This window comes from Microcebus murinus, chromosome 10, assembly GCF_040939455.1.
Source record: "Microcebus murinus isolate Inina chromosome 10, M.murinus_Inina_mat1.0, whole genome shotgun sequence".
Classification (NCBI taxonomy): domain Eukaryota; kingdom Metazoa; phylum Chordata; class Mammalia; order Primates; family Cheirogaleidae; genus Microcebus; species Microcebus murinus.
Genome location: NC_134113.1, coordinates 43,949,750 through 43,967,606, shown reverse-complemented (window position 1 = coordinate 43,967,606; position 17,857 = coordinate 43,949,750). Strand labels below are relative to the sequence as shown.

The following is a 17,857-nucleotide window of genomic DNA, read 5'->3' as shown; positions in this document are numbered from 1 at the left end:
CTTACTTTTCCTCCTCCTGTTACCACAGTTGTCTTCTGTTCAGGGATGAATGAAAAGAGTAAAATGAATACACTTCCAGTTTCCTCCAGGAAAGGAGGAAAGTTCCCCAAAGAACCTTTCACATCAGGATGTGAATATTCTGTAAATATCATTTATTCAAGATAATCCAGGGGCTCAATAGCGTAAACTTTTCTGCACCTGAGAAAAGTTGACTCTGATCACATTTGCTTTTCTCAGATGCCTACATCTTAGTTACCATTAGATAAGGGTAGGCATTTTAAAAGTAAAAATCTTAAATACATAGTTCCTTCTCTAAAATGTAGAAGTTCCTATCCCTGATAAATTTTCGGCAGAAGGTTTTGAAAAGGGTTTCATTCCTGCTTAATTATCTACATTTCATTACGTGTGTGCAGTAAGTGAATTTTATTTCCCCATAAACTGTAGTTTTTCTTTGCTATCAGAGGCTTCTATTTCTAACATACATTAGCCCCTATTTCATTCATAACCCAGTTAATAATTTACTTGTCAGTGCCCCTTCCCGGAAATTTTCTTGAAAGTATCTTTGTGTTTCTCTCAAGGCCTGACATACATGAGTGATGTGCACAGATTTTTGTTGTTGTTGAGTTTCATTATCTATCCAGGAACATTTTATAATTTAAAAATGACTTACTCATCAGAAGAAGAGCCTGAGAAGTTTCTGTCTCTTCCCATACTCCTACCCCCCCTCATTTTAGAAAAACTCTAATAAAACTTTACAACCATGTTAAAGTCAACCTTTTAACAAGAATAGAATAAAAACTAAAATATCCTCCTGAATAAATTTTTCCTTGATTGCTTTAAACAAGGCTGATTTAAAGTTCTTTCTTTTTAGTCATTCTCTACCCCTAATATCTTAATCCGAATGGCAATTTGATGAGTTGTTTCTGATCTGAATAGAAATTACATTTTGGTAGGAGACTGAATGCATATGGTAAAACTTCACATGTTCTCATTTTATATAATCCTTTCATTTGCCTTTTTTTTTTTAAATAGGAATTTAGCTTGGAACAAAATTGTCACTATCCACCCTAATGCATTTTCCACTTTGCCATCTCTAATAAAGCTGTGAGTATTTCATGACCTGTTTATGGCATGTCTTTTAATAATGGGGGGGCCATCTAGTTAATGGAAAGGTTGGTTTTGTTGAAGAAGCTGGAAAGGCACACGTTGCCTGCCCTCTGTGTCCCCCACACCTCGAGCTGTGTCAGAGCCTAGGAGGAGCCCTCCTGCTCCTCTAAGGCCACATGGGCCCTTAAGTGAATAACTAAAGATCTGAGTGACAGCTGGTTCTGGTTATTCCAGTGAAATTGTCTATATCTGCTGAGTAATCAGGTGCAATGGAATAAGATGTCAATTCAGTTCTGAGGGGCTTTCATTTTATTGTTTTGACTGATTGAAAACCTTCCTGTCTCTCATTTCCCCCCCCCCACTTCCATCTCTTGCTGCTTCTCTCTCCATCTCTTATCTGATAGAGAAAAAAGGAAATGGTCCCACAGAAGTCAGGAGGAGAAGGAAGGGAATAAATAAACCCCCTACATTTTTCACCTCTCACTCCTAATCCATAGCACCACTTTTCAAATTAAATGTAGCACCTTCCCCTCGATTGTGGATGTCCCCATTCGAACAAATGAAGCTGACTCTAGAACAATTTGGATGAAATTAAAACTCTCCCCACCCCCAGAAATCCTGACTGAAAAGAGTTATCAAGAGCTAAAATCAAAATGGTTACTTTTACCATTAAGAGTCAGGACCTTGCTCAGAAGTTTTTATTGAGCAGTTTAATGATCTTTAGGTTGCTTTTTTTTTTTTTTTTAACATAAATGTTTTATGCTAACACAGACTAAAAGCCAATTGTTGTTTGATGTTTTGCAGGGACCTATCGTCCAACCTCCTGTCGTCTTTTCCTGTAACTGGGTTACATGGTTTAACTCACTTAAAATTAACAGGAAATCATGGCTTGCAGAGCTTGATATCATCTGAAAACTTTCCAGAACTCAAGTGAGTTTGTCATTAAAACTAATAAGATACATTTGTGGTCATGTGAAATAACAGACGTATTATGGTGGTTTTCTGAATTTATGAGGTCATGGGACCCTTTTGAATTGCATTTCATGCCCTCAAGTCCGCTACCCCTGGAGCATTGCTAGGACAAGTCCTGAAGTGGGAGAATGTGTCTCCCTGACCATATTTCCTTTCCTTCTCAAAGATGCTTCCCAGAATCACAGAGTTCATGGAAAGAGTTTGAAAACCATTGATCCATGGTTTATAAACTAGGGCATGTAATTAAATCACATTGTAATATTGTTGTACTCCTGTTTACAATTTTTAATTTATCTAGCTTGTATGTAGGTTCTAATAAAATGTACTAAATTAATATTTGTTTGAAGATACAGTACTCGTTAAAACCTACTATGCTTGTCATTGATAAAGAAGTATCTTGAAAGATTATATATGTATTTTTTAAACCACAATCCTTTTTACAGACTTTTAAAACCATGAAAGTAATATAATCCCAAAAGAGAATTTGGAAAGCAGAAGAAAAAACAAAAATCTAAAAAAGTCCCCTGAGACAACATTTTAAGTTATTTCTTCCAGACTTTGTTTTCAGTGTATTTTTAATTGTTAGAATCAAAGTGTCCCTACAAATTTATATCATGTTTTAGTCACTTAACATTATGCCATAAGTACTTTTTAATGTTGCTACAATTTTTAGCAGTCATTTTTTAATTTTATTTTGGAAATGGTCTATCATTTCAATGATGGAAGTTGCATCACTCAATTTCAGCAGTTATCAACATTTCAGAGTGATAATTTTTAATAACTCCATTGTTGCTACAAGTAGCACTGTATTAAGCACCTTTATGCCCATAATTTATATTTTGGATTATTTATTTATGCTAAAATCCAAAGGTAGAATCATTGGGTGAAAGAAGATGAACACTATATTTAATGATCCATTTCTTTGTTTTTTGTTTCATTGGGTTTGTTTATTTGTTTTCTTTTAAAGGGTTATAGAAATGCCTTATGCTTACCAGTGCTGTGCATTTGGAGTCTGTGAGAACGTCTATAAGATTTCGAATCAATGGAATAAAGGTGACAACAGCAGTATGGACGACCTTTATAAGAAAGATACTGGAATGTTTCAGGTTCAAGGTAAGACCTGCTCTGTTATGGTGATGAGATTATGACTGGAAGGGTCTTGAAAAGCCATCAAACAGATCATCTGAACTCCAGGCAAGGCCCTGTGTAGCCACCCTAACAAGTTAAGAATCAATCACACTTTTTCAGGACTCCCTGAGAAAGAGAAAGCTCCTTTCAGATTCATTCTAAAATTTTATCTGTTCTATAAGTGAATTTTTAATATTTATATTTATAATTAGATCCCCCTTAGCATATATTGTCCTCAGGGGTGATTACTGATATCAGTGTTTCCATAAACTTTTAAAAGGGTCCCATCCTGGTGGATACCTTTTTCAAACATGATTCAGAACCTTTTTCTCCAGAAAACAAAATGCATTTTTATTCTTACCATAGGCATTTTAGAGTCCTCCATATTTTAGTAGAAGGGCTTAAGAATCCAACTTTTTATCCAACTAATTCTAAATCATTCTCCCCTCCTACCCCCCATGGGGTTATCGTTCAGGAAGGTGAAATGAGATAATGTCTGTAAAACTCTTAGCTTTCCTTGAAGTAAGACATTACTTAAACAGACAGCAATGCATCTCAAACCACACCTGTGGTAATGAGGAGCCACTCTGGGCATCACTCCTCCTTTCCCTGCCAAACTTGCAGGTTTGTACAAAGTCTAAACAGGCTGGCTTCTCATGCTTTGGGCCTTAATGATTTGTTGATTCCAAAGGAAGTGTGATTCAGTCTGTCTGCAGATTACCTTAACCTTTCTTCCTGCCTATCTGTCTAAGAAGCCCTATCTGTCTAATCTTGGCCCTTGGTTTTTTTGTTTTAGGCCATATCATGTGTCGTGTTCTTATTCTTGCTTTAGTTTTTGCTTTTCCTGACTCACCCACTCTAATTTTTACTACATTTATTCACTCAAGGAAAAAACAAAACAAAACAACTGGAGAGCCTACTATGTGCCAGGCACTCTTCTGGGCCCTGAAAATATGCAACGAACAAGAGCAAGAAGGTCCTTCATAGAGTTTATTTTCTAGGGTAGTGATTCTCAACCCTGGGCCACATATTAGAATTAAACAGTAGCTTTTTTAAAATATTGATTTCCAAGCACTACATGTAACCAATTAAATCTGCAGTTTTGAGAAAGTGTATTAGATCACGAAACTCTTATTTCCTATTTCTTGCATAGCTAAATCAAACACCATGTAGCTTCTTGATTTGTTCTTTGTTATGCAGAATTCTCCAGAGAAGACTGAAACTTACTGTATCTGATTTTTCCTCTTGTGTTCAGAGAACACAGCCTAGAACATTTGCACTGTAGCTATCATAGTACTAGAAAATTGGATAAAGTGGTTCTTGCTCTGAGTGGAGAGGTCCATTGCCTTTCCCTAATTTAAGTCTGCAATTTAGGGCCATCACAAGCTCTAGGGAACAAGAACAGAATGAGATAGTTTAGACGTTACAACCTAGAGTCTGGGATCATTTTCCCTCTCTCCGAGTTGTGCTAGAACAGTATGTCCTAGTAGCTTGAGTAGACATCCGGAGGCAACTTTATAGTAGACTCACAAGAAAACCAGAGCCCATGGAAAAGCAGGATGTCTTGCCTTCATTTCCCTTTGTGACGGTTCATGTCTTGAGAACAACCCAGGACTCTCCTCTCTGGGATCTGGTCCCTTGAAACGAGAGACATAACTAATCATTCCAGGACTTCTTGTTCCTGTAGATGAGCGGGACCTTGAAGATTTCCTGTTTGACTTTGAGGAAGACCTGAAAGCCCTTCATTCAGTACAATGTTCACCTTCCCCAGGTAAGAAAGGCATCAAAACCGCCTCAGCAGCAGTCTCCACTGTTGACTCTGAGTCCGTTGATAAAACTGTGGCTATACTTTAAAAGCAAAATCTGTGCCATCTTTGTGGCTCGTCAGTGTCCCTCCCCAGAGTGATCTGTAAAACACAAACATTCATTCCCTAAGAGTTCTCTTTGCAAGTAAAATTGGGAGCAGAAGATATTTGCAACAACTTAATGGAAACTAAAGAATCAAGCATGTTATTAGAAGCATATGTAATTTTTTAAGGATATTAACAAATTTAGCCTGACATATAGTATGCTATAGTCTTGCCTTGTATAATAACTGATTTTTGAGGGTGATTTATTTTAAGTCTTCCCTATAAATAACCATTTGATGAGAGCAAATAATAGTTTATACAGATAAGTTTTTAAAAAGAAAGAAAAAAAAATATTGAATTCACTGAATAATTTGTCCCATTCCAAGAAACAGGATGGGCCAGTTGAAAAAAGGTGGCTAAGAAGGGTAGATATTTTATTTTCAACAATTAAATTGTTCCTTGCTCCCTAATGTCAAATGTCAGTCTAAAACTGAGATTTTCATGAAATGTGTGTTCGTACCACCTTCCTTTTCTGATATTATAGAACATTTCTTTAGGATTCTCCTTCTCTGTCTATGGAAACTTATTGAAGCATTGTGAAAAACATAATGAAAAGTCCAGGAGATCTAGCTTTGTGCCTGGCCCCAACACAGCTGTATCTTGGGGACCTTAATCAAGCGACTGCAATTCCCCATTCCCATTTCTCTGCAGCTACCCTGGAAACATGAGCACCCGGCCAGTGCTGCAGAAGATCCAGGTGGTGACAGCAGTGGTGCGAGACAGTGGAGAATGAATGCCACATGGCTCTGTGTGTTACCAGTGCTGTTATTGGTCTCTGTCTCTTGGCATCCTAAATAGAGAAACAAAAGGGTAATTTGGCAAAAGTTGTAAACTCTAATTTGATGCTCGATCTTTCTCTTCCTTGGATTTCTAGGCCCTTTCAAGCCCTGTGAACACTTGTTCGGTAGCTGGCTGATCAGAATCGGAGTGTGGACCATAGCAGTTCTGGCACTCACCTGTAACGCCTTGGTGACTTCCACAGTGTTCAGATCCCCTCTGTACATTTCCTCCGTAAAACTGTTAATCGGGATGATCGCAGTGGTGAACATGCTCACGGGAGTCTGCAGCGCCGTGCTGGCTGGTGTGGATGCATTCACTTTTGGCAGCTTTGCACGACACGGTGCATGGTGGGAGAACGGGGTCGGTTGCCAAGTCATCGGGTTTTTGTCCATTTTTGCTTCAGAATCATCCGTTTTCCTGCTTACTCTGGCAGCCCTGGAGCGTGGGTTCTCTGTGAAATGTTCTGCAAAATTTGAAACGAAAACTCCTTTTTCCAGCCTGAAAGCAGTCATTCTGCTCTGCACCCTGCTGGCCCTGGCCATGGCCACAGTGCCCCTGCTGGGCGGCAGCGAGTACAGCGCCTCCCCGCTCTGCCTGCCGCTGCCCTTTGGGGAGCCCAGCACCACCGGCTACATGGTCGCGCTGGTCTTGCTCAACTCCCTTTGCTTCCTCGTGATGACCATTGCCTACACCAGGCTCTACTGCAATTTGGAAAAGGGAGACCTGGAGAATATTTGGGACTGCTCTATGGTGAAGCACATTGCCCTGTTGCTCTTCACCAACTGTATCCTTTACTGCCCCGTGGCTTTCTTGTCCTTCTCCTCTTTATTAAACCTCACATTTATCAGCCCCGAAGTAATTAAGTTTATCCTTCTGGTGATTGTCCCACTTCCTGCATGTCTCAATCCCCTTCTCTACATCCTCTTCAATCCCCATTTTAAGGAGGATCTGGGGAGCCTGGGAAAGCAAAGCCACCTCTGGACGAGATCGCCACACCCAAGCCTGATGTCTATCAACTCTGATGACGTCGAGAAACAGTCCTGTGACTCGACCCAAGCCTTAGTGACCTTCACCAGCGCCAGCATAGCCTACGACCTGCCTTCCAATTCCGTGTCACTGCCGGCTTATCCAATGACCGAAAGCTGCCATCTTTCGTCTGTGGCATTTGTCCCATGTCTCTAATGTGTGAGAGAAAAAGTTTTCAAAAGTTGAAAACCTGAGAATGTGAGATTGAACTCATCAGAGCAGTAGCTAAGAAGACCTGAGTTGAAAGTTGGTTTAAAAACCAAAAAAATAAAAAACTCTCAGTTAGTGTAAAAAAGCTTAGAACCTATTGATACTTGAGAGTAAAATATGTCTAAATGCTGCTTGTATAATTTGTTTAGTTAAGGGATAGATCATTCACACTATTTAGGTGAGCCAAGATCAAGAAAGCAGATTGAAATGTTCTTCAAAAATGATTCTCCGTGATTTTACTTGCATTTTTTAAAAACTCACCAATATAATTATTTGGGGATGGGGGTGAGAACCCACTTGCTTCTAAAATGAGTTTATTTTTTTAAGGCAGTATCCCGAAAACTCCTTAAAAGATTTGGTTGTAGGTATGAGGAAAATAGGGATTTTAAATGGCCCTACCTTACTAAGTGAGGTTTGTGACCCATAGGAATTCATTTAAATAACCATGTGGAGATGTTTGAGTCCTCCTTTCCCTTTCCTCAGAAAGGATCTTTCCAAGTCACCAGTCCCTTGGATGGATAATGTAAGGCATTATTAACTCACTCATGTTCAGATCACTTTTAGAGATACTAGGTTTTATGTATTGGCACTAAATGGTTCTACCCTCAATGTAATAAAACAGCTTACAAATATTTTGAAAGGAAAATTAACTGAAATTCATAAATTGCTACTAAGGAAATCATCTACAGGTGAAGTTTGTCTTGTCTAATTCATTTTTCACTCCTTGCTCCTTCATGCCTAAAGCTCAGAAGGAAAGTCTGTTGCCAGCAACGGACATACTTTAAAAAGATAATAAGCAACCTGGGACTTTGTTTTTCCTGAGTGAGTGCACATTTTTTGCAAGAGGTTTTATGAGTTGATTCAAATGAATGTGCATTTTAAGATAACAATCAAATGCAGACACAACATAAATTAATTACGATGATGTAACTTCTCACACGTGTGTCTCTAGTAGCTCTCATAAATCCGATGTCTGACACCATTTGGATTCAACAAAGACTCAGTAACATATTGTCCTGTTTATTTAGCTTGGTTTTAGCTGTGTTCTCTCTGGTTCAACCCACTTGACATCAGGAACATTACTTCTCTGCTCATTCCATATTAATACATGTATTTGATATTTTAAGAGGCAAATTATTAAATATTAAAAGTCAACGTATTAATTCGTAACTTCTTTTATCCTACGTTAGCTTCAATACATCTAAACCAAATGGTTGTTAGTTAGATTTATTTTTATATAATCATGTTTATTTTGATCAGATATTTTAACTTGGAATTGAAAAAGTACATTTATGAGATGTTTTATAAGATGTGTAAATATAGAACTGTATTTATTACTATAGTTAAGATTCAGTAACATTAAGGACCATGATAATAAACCATGTACAGTGGCATATTCTTCCATATATATTGTATTTCTCTGCCCATTCTCTTTAAATTCATTAACTGTATATATGTAAATATATAGTACTTGTAAATAGATTCCAAATTTGCTTTTTCTATTGGGTACAAAATAAATTTGTAATAAAATGTGTGACTATAAAAAAATGTTTTCAAGTGTATTTCTTGAGCCCATAGACAGATATATAGTTCAAGATGTTTTTAAATTTTGGAATAAAGTACATTTGCTATGTAAGTATTTATACTTTAGTACTTTAGGTATATCAGACTTACAAGAGGTATATCGGATTTCACAAGAACAAATCAAAATATCTTTACCAATTCTTGGATTATTTTAACTACGATAGACAAGCTGTGTTGTCATAACATTGGTGAAGTTTATTGTCCCCAGTGATAGATTGGCTTTTATAGCCAAAACCCACCTATACTGGTCCCAAACGTTTTTTTGGTTTGTTTGTTTGTTTTTGTTTTTTTGCGTTTTTTTTTTTTTTTTTGAGACAGAGTCTCACTCTCTTGTCCCGGCTAGAGTGCCGTGGCATCCACCTAGCTCTCAGCAACCTCAAACTCCTGGGCTCAAGCGATTCACCTGCCTCAGCCTCCCAGGTAGCTGGGACAACAGGCATGTGCCACCATGCCCGGCTAATTTTTTTTTTCTATTTTTAGTCGTTTGGCTAACTTCTTTTTATTTATAATAGAGACAGGGTCTCGCTCTTGCTCAGGCTGGTCTCGAACTCTGGAGTCCAAGCAATCCTCCCGCCTCGGCCTCCCAGAGTGCTAGGATTAGAGGCGTGAGCCACTGTGCCCGGCCTCCAAACTTTTTTTCTAATGTAAGGAAAAAAAAAAAACCCTCACACAATGATAAAGAAATGTATGAATAACAAATCAATCTTAACATATTTAACATGAACATGAGTTTGCTATAAATTCCTCCTTTAAAGCAAATATATTTCATGACAATGTCAAGGCCAAAACATGAGGACATGCAGTTTCCAGGGCACAAAGAAATATTCTGTTTCGCTTTAGTTTCCATCCCCCCAAACATAAGAAATGAAATGATTTTTCTAGATACCTGTGCCAGACCCTACCAGCTTTAGTGGTGATTTCTGCTCTCCCTGTATGGATTGCAAAATTAAATAGCATGATTGCTAAAATCAACCCACATATACAGAGCACCCCCAGGGCACCTGGCACTGAGTTTCTCACCCATCAGACTTAACCAGTGCTTTATCCCCAACATAGTTAACGGGCATCCAATTGGATCCTACCGTGTAGTCCATGCTTGGCTTCTCTTCTTCTGAAACAAGGACTCACTCTTCTTAATCTCACTCCTTTTAGCCCAGGCAGCAGCTATGAAAGTTGCCTCTAGAGGAATGCATCTCAGTCTTTCTTCTCAACATCCTTGCTCATGGGTGTCCAAAGTTTGTAACAAGACCTGGCAGCCTGCTCCTTTTTCTCCTGGAACAGAAAGCACAAATCAGTAATGTAATTTAAAAAAAAAAAAAAACAAAAAGACACAAATCCACTGTAATTTAATTCTTTAAATATAAATCCACAAGCTTTATTGCTTTATTAGCAAAACCTTTGTTATAACACACATCACATAAAACACTGCTCTATGAAATGTCTCATAAATGCTCTTTAATACAGCATAAGCAGAAAGAATTGGAATTATATACACAAATAAATCTACAGTGAAAAGGGGGAAAGATGTAATAAAGATTGACAGGCTGAACAACAGGAAAAACAAGCAATGAAACAAATCAAAAGAACATAAATTAGGGAGCTAGCCTAGAGTAAGTGGTTCACAATTTTATGTTTTCACATATGGATTCATTCATTCAACAAATATTGTGCGCCTACTATGTGCAGTGTTCTGTGCACTGGGGATAACAAAGCAAGGTCTAGAATTCGCATTCCAGTGGAGGGGAGACAGAGGATGGCAAATGTAACAAGGAACTATCCGATAGAAACATGAACGAAGGAAATGAAGCTATTCTGAATATTCTGTTGGGGGTGACTGGCATGCTACTTTAGATGCGGTGTTCTCAGGAAAGACAACTTTTAAACTGAGACCTTATTGTCAAAATGGAGCTGCCTTTGCAGCTCAACCAGTGACATCAATAAAACTCATCATTTTTAGTCCCTCTGTTCATATGTCACCTATTACAAACTGTTCTGAATGACATTTTAATAGAAAAATATATTAGGTGGCTGTTATTGCACATAATTTTTTCTCAACTATTACTGAAAAGCAAATCATTTCTCACATGAAATTATAAAAAAAAATTTTTCCTTTTAGTTTTGGCTAAAATAGAAAAATAAGATAATAAAAGGAAATAAAATTAGCAACACTTTATTCATTTAGGACAAGGAAAGAGCTAACACCTGAAAAAATACAAAATGTCCTGCTTCTTTTGTTGACCTTGTCATGACATTTAGCCCAGGGCCCATCAGCCAGCATGAGGAATAAGTTCTAGATGAGTAGATGGGGCTCGCTGGGACCACGGCAGTTCCATTCCTGCTCTTCAGCATTTTCGAGATTTTATTTCACAGTTCAACTATGCAGATAAAAGAGACCTTCTCCCTCCAGGCACTAAACGCAGACCATTTTCTCTCTCAGGCCACAAAGGCTCTCAAACACAGTCAGGTTATGGTGCCTTTTCCTTGCAAGTGAAGTGGTCAGGAGCTGTGTAAACACATCCTCATTTCAGTCTCCTCCTCGTGAACATTTCTAAAGATGCTGAACTCACATTCTACACAGACTCATTCATCTCACACACGAGTTCCCTCAAGTCTATTATGTGGGATAATAAAACTTCAGCTTAAGTGGATTTAGAAACAGGCAGCAAATACATGGGACAAACTGGAGAAGCATCATGGAGTACAGGCTTTCCATTGACTGTCCACAGTCATTGTGGACATGACTTTCTGCTCTACCGACTGCACTTTAAGAGGGATGTTGAAAACATGCTGCTCCATGAGAACAGTGAATGGAATGGAACGGGATAGAGAAATGATAGCTCATCAAAGAATAGTCAAAACCAAAACTGGAAAATGCTTCACCTGGAGAAAAGAAGGCTAAAGGAAAGCATTTGAAATATTTGAATAATTGAAATTTACTTATAGTACCAGCTTTCTTAAGTACCAGCTTATAGCAGACCAAATAGTGAAATGGCTAAGCCCAACTGCCAGACAGACCTGGGTTCAAATCCTAGTTCTGTTACTCTCTGTGTGACTCTTGGGCAAGGTATTTAATTTATTTCAGCCTCAACTTTCTCCTCAGTAAAATGGGCACAATTTCATCAGCCTCCTGGGATTGGGAATATTAATAACTCAGTATATACAAAGTTCTTATCATAGTACCTGCAAAGTAGTAAATATTTAATAAATGGTTACTGTGTTTTCCCCCTTCCCAGCAACCCTATGGAATGGGCAAAACAGGACTTGTCATTTAGCAGACAAATAAACTCAGAGTCAGAGGGATAAGTGAGTTTCCAATGTCAAAAATAAGGAGCTAGGACTAAAATACAAGTTTTATTTAATAGCACTTCAATTGGTGAACAATTCAGGGAGACAGAATGAGGTTTACCTAAGGAAGGTTCATTCATCAGGTGTCTTGGATACCAACGAAAGTCTATCCCACTGAGTGAGAAGCTAGATCAAATAACAGCTAACTTTTCAATTCCCAACACTTGAGATGAATTTCTGTGTGAGTGTTCTCAGAAGCAATATCAGAGTCAGGAGAATGCTGGGGAGAATGCAGTGAGACCTTAAATCAACATCCTCAAACTGCAGGGCATAGTTCTGTGTCACGGGTGGGTGCTCGTTCAGTCAGCCCGTTCAGTGTGGGGAAGGATAAAGATTTGGGATTTCCACCTGTTCCAGACCTGCTGTGGAACGCTAGGCAAGTCCCTTAATTTTTTCAGCTCCTGACTGACTCCGATCTTTGCCCTCAATCTACTAATGAAACAATATCAACTCTGTAAGAGTATAGAACAGTTTGAAGTCTGTTCTTTCTGCTGCTGTCTCTCCCTAGATAGTGAGAAGGACAGACAAAGGTCAAGTAAGCCAGAGCCACAGCCCAAGATAACAGGAATAACAGCACCAAAGAGCATGGATAGCAAACTTGAGATACTGCACGTCAGATCTTCTCTTTAGCTGTATGTCTACCTCTCACTCTACTCTCTGCTGCCTTTCTTCTTCCTTCTCCTCATTTTTGATCCCAGGCTGTAAATATGAGAATACTGAGGTAAAATATTCAATAACTATGGTTAGTTAGGCTCTTTTAGTCATAAGTAATGAGGCAAAGAGTTTTGGGGAGGACACATGTGGCAATAAGAAAAACAGGAATCTCTCAGGAGTTCAGGAACCCTAAGGCTGGCCCTCAGGACCACAGCACGGTGTTGGAGAAGTGGAGGGTGTCATCCAGCCCTAGGATGGAGTGTTCTCGTTGTCCCCTAAGCTTTAGGGATCTTTCCCAGTATGACGACCCAGAGTGTCTTCGCTTCAACCACTTCTGTTCTTACCGATCCATCGTCTCTATTCTGTAGCTTTAACTTTATTTACTGTGCTTATTTGTCACTTTGGCCATTCCCCTGACACTTCCCCTACAAGGCTTTCCCTGGGGAGTGCACTTACTACCAATTGCCTTGCCTCAGTCTCAATCTCCCACTCCTACTAGAGAAGGGAAAGCATCTGGTTGGTCATTGTCTGTCCTTGTGGGGCAAGCCCCAGGGGCTGGGCCATCTAGGGGTTGGGGGAGAATACCTTTTTACTCTCAATAGCTATTATTTCATTATTAAATATATTTTAAGTTGATGTTTGCCTGGAAAAGCCAGTCCATCATAATAGTTATGATGAGGACTTGGTCCACATCCGGTGGTGTGTTAGGTATTTTATATACAATACCTCATTTAATTAGGACACAAGCCTATGAGATGGGTCTTGTTATCACTGGCATTTTGTAGATGAAGAAGCAACAGCACAAAGGTTTGTTAATTTGCCTAAGATCACTCACTTACTAAATAGTGAAGCTAAATCTCAGAGACATTTTAACAGCTACACTACTGATTTTCAAAGTGTGGCCCCTGGCAACTCATTAGAAATGGACATTTTCAGGCCTCATTCTAGTCTAACTGAATCTGACATTCTGAGAATGGAATCTAGCAGTTTGTTTTAATAGGCCCTCCAGATGATTTCTGATGGAAGCTAGGGTTTGAGAACCACTATACAAAAGGTAGGGATTAAAGGGGAATTGAGCTGTCACTCCTAGGCCAAGGGAGAGCAGGAAACAAAAGGAAAAGAAAGGTGGTTATCTTCAATCTAGAGTAAAGGGGAGTGAAGGCAGACAGAAATTTTTATTCCATATTAAAGAAAAACAACTGAAAATGTTGGCTAAAGCTTTGACTAGGAGAAATATTTATAGAACTAAATAAATATCTCTATCCTTTTTTTTACATTTGTCTACAAAGAATTTTCATTGCACACATTTATGTGTGCAATCTCTCTCTCTCTCTCTCTCTCTCTCTCTTGCCCTTCTGCCTTCTGCCATGGGATGACACAACAAGATGGCCCTTCCCAGAAGTGGCCCCTCAATCTCAGACTCCCTAGCCTCCAGAACCATGAGCCAAATAAACTTCTATTGTTTATAAACTACCCAGTCTGTGTTATTCTGCTAAAACAGCACAAAATAAACTGAAGCACCTGGGTTCAAATCCCAAACCCAACCCTTAACAGTTATTTGACCTTGGGAAAATTTCTTTACTTCCCCTTCTTCAGAGTGCTTATCAATAAAATTGGTAAAATGAATATTGATAAAATATTCATATTATACTCTATCTTTCAATAAACATTTCTTTTAAATTGCTATTGTCTGCATGTTTATGTCCCCCTAAAATTCATATGTTAAAGTCCTAACCCCAGGGTAATGATATTAGGAGTTGGGGCCTTCAGAGAGGTGATTAGGTAATGAAGGTGATTAGGTAATGAATCCTTATCAATAGAACTAGTGCCCTTATATTTAGGTCATTAAATATGAAATGTCCGATTTCTAATCAAATGTGTAGTTTATTATGTCTCAAACAAGAAGTGGTGCAATTAATCAAAGTATGTGCCTAAAATAGCAACACAGTTTTGCCATCTTAAAGTAGCTTGCTTATGCCAGCAGCAAAGAAACCTGGAAAATGAATGGCAATGAAATAGCAAAAGGCATTTTCCATAGCTTGTTGAGGATTGAGTATTTTTCCTTGCAAGAAGTGGTCCAATGCCTGGAAGAAGTGGTAGTTAGTGCAAGGTCTAGTGAATATGGTGGATGACAAAGAGTTTCCAAATCGGCTTCTGTAGTTTGAGTAGCATTATTTGTGCAACATGTGGTAGAGCGTTGCCTTGCAAGAGGATTGGCTTGCCTCTGTTGACACATCTCGGCTGCTTAATCACAAGCATCCTCATCATTTCATCCAACTGGTTGCAGTAGACATCCACTGTAATTGATTGATTAGGTTTCATGAAGCTGTAGTGGATAATGCCAGCCCTGGACCATCACAAAGACACCATTGGCTTTTTTAATGAATATTTGGTTTTGGACTGTGTTTCAGCACTTCTTCTTTATCCAACCACTGTGCTGAACACTTGTGATTGTCAAAAATAATACATTTTTCATCATGTGTAACAATATGGTGTAAAAATGGTTTGCCTTTATGACATGACAGCAAAGAAAGGCAAGCTTCAAGATGATTTCTCTTCTGATGTTCCTTTAATTCATGTGAATCCATCTACTCAGCTTCTTTACCCATTTGTTTCAAGTGATCCAATATTGTTGGAATAGTGACGTCAAACCTTACTGCTAATTCATGCATAGATGGTGATGGATTCTCTTCCACTATGGCTTTCAGCTCATCATATTCATCTTGGTCTCAGGTCACCCACACGGCTTATTTTGAAGATTAGAATCACCAGAATGGAACGTCTCAAACCATTGACGTACTGTGCATTCATTAGCCACATCCTTCCCAAACACTTCGCTGATATTTTGAGCTGTCGCACTGCATGGGGTCCATGATGGAACTCATGTTCAAAAATTACATGAATTTTTACTTATTCATGGTTTCACAAAAATTGTTCTAAAAAATGGGGAAAGATAATCACAAGCCAAAACATGTGTTTGAAAGAATGAGGATATACCTTCACAATAAAAATAAAGCAAGAAGTGTCAAAGTGAAATGACAGAAATATCAACTGTCAAACTTAGTACTTAAGGAAATCAGACATTTCATACTTAATAACCTAATAAAGGAGACCCCAATGTATAAATATCCCTTCCACCTGTGAGGACACCGATAGAAGACAGAAGGTACTATCTATGAAGAATGGGCCCTCACCAGACACTGAATCTGCCAGCTCCTTGATCTGGGACTCCCCAGCCTCCAGAACTCAACTGTGAAAAATAAATATTTGTTTATAAACCACCCAGTTTATGGTACTTTATTATAGCAGCCCAAATAAACTAAGATACCAATTAACTTTAAAAATCAAAGAAGAATAAAATAGGTGATGTAGATATATAAGTTATAAGAAAAGTTTTATTTTCATTGGAGGGATATGCTGTTCATGTATATCTGATGCTTACATGATTAACTTCTCAAATTTTAAGTCTTTACTTCATAGTAAGAAAATGATCGTGTTTGATATTTTGGTCAAAACTTGCTAACCACTGAGAGATTATTGGAAGCAACAACAAGGAAGTGGTCCAGAAAAAAAAAAAAGAAAAAAATTTGTATTTTTACCCAAGGATTTTGTCCTAAATAGTGCAGAGTTAGCCCTCTGGGGCACAGAGGGGCCTTTGATCTAAAATAGACCAAATGTCACTGTGTCTGATTAACATAACTTTACTTTCCAATGGAAAAACAAGAATTCCTGATATGTTACTTTGCTACAATAATTTAAAAAAGGATTGTGTAGCTGATTTCACTTGCTGCAATTTATGGAATATTCAGAGTTTTTCCTCTGAATACCTTTGTAATGGAAGGAAATTTTAAATACTTTTTATGTATGACTGAGGTATCTATCTCAGCCAAAATTCAGTGGAGATAGACAATAAGTTAGTTTTGTAATTTTAACAGTTGATGGACTAGGGGATGTATAGTGTGTTGGGTTATTATATGCCTGGTTCAGTGTGGAAGATGGCAGAGGGTGAAGATACACAGAGCTGATTAAGAAGCAAGTGGTGGCCGGGCACCGTGGCTCATGCCTGTAATCCTAGCACTCCAGGAGGTTGAGGCAGGCGGATCTCTCAAGGTCAGGAGTTCAAACCAGCCTGAGCAAGAGCAAGACACCGTCTCTACTGAAAGCTGGATGACTAAAAATATATATAGAAAAAATTAGCCGGGCATGGTGGCACATGCCTGTAGTCCCAGCTACTCAGGAGACTGAGGCAGTAGGATTGCTTGAGCCCAGGAGATTGCGGTTGCTGTGAGCTAGGCTGACACCATGGCACTCTACTCTAGCTGGGGCAACGGAGGGAGACTCTGTCATAAAAAAGAAAAAAAATAAAAGCAAGTGGTATCACCTAAACCAGAAGGCTAACAGTCTTATTTAAAAGGGAAATGGAACCAAAGTGAAGCTTACTTCACTATTTGCAGGCATAAGAAGAGTTGCATATGTCTCCTGAAAACATTCTAAAAAAAAAAAAAAAAAAAGAAGAGTTGCAAAAGTTTCCCCAACATTTGGTTTTACTCATCATTCATTGCTTCTTTGACTCTAGATCAAAAAGATGAAGCTTTGATATGGGAAAGTCAGTATGTCCAGTACATATATAGCCTGTTTAGAGGAGTCAGATCATTTTCAAGTAAAACATCCTTCCCCACATTTTGACATAATTATGAATTAAAGAATTCTGGGAATGCTCTGCATTCAAATTTTTTGGAATGTAAAGACAGTCTCATCTGGATAGGTATTCTTTGCTTTCATACTCTCCTATTTTCCCCATCCATTTAAGATTAAAATCCTTCCTGGTGCTGTAGCTCACACCTGTAATCTTAGCACTCTGGGAGGCTGAGGTGGGAGGATTGCTTGAGCTCAGGAGTTCAAGACCAGCATGAGCAAGAGTGAGATTCGTCTCTACTAAGAATAGAAAAATTAGCTGGGTGTCACACACACACAACTGTAGCTACTATGGAGGCTGAGGCAGAAGGATCACTTAAGCTCAGGAGTTTGAAGTTGCAGTGAGCTACAATGATGCCACCTAGGGCAACAGAGTGAGACTCTGTCTCGAGAACAAACAAAAAAATACCCTAAAATCCATTTCTGCTTGTATCGGTACCCCTGGA

At 38.6% G+C, this 17,857-nt stretch overlaps 1 protein-coding gene across 1 annotated transcript in view; it reads left to right on the top strand.

Annotated features, from left to right (window-relative positions):
- Positions 1-8,681, top strand: part of LGR5 (leucine rich repeat containing G protein-coupled receptor 5) — a 128,944-nt gene extending 120,263 nt beyond the window's left edge. The window contains exons 14-18 of the mRNA XM_012738854.2: positions 1,033-1,104; positions 1,912-2,037; positions 3,047-3,192; positions 4,895-4,978; positions 5,992-8,681. Of these exons, the coding sequence (XP_012594308.2) occupies positions 1,033-1,104; positions 1,912-2,037; positions 3,047-3,192; positions 4,895-4,978; positions 5,992-7,079 (1,516 nt within the window). The 3' untranslated portion in view covers positions 7,080-8,681. The remainder of the gene's footprint in view (positions 1-1,032; positions 1,105-1,911; positions 2,038-3,046; positions 3,193-4,894; positions 4,979-5,991) is intronic.
- The last annotated feature ends 9,176 nt before the right edge of the window (positions 8,682-17,857 follow it).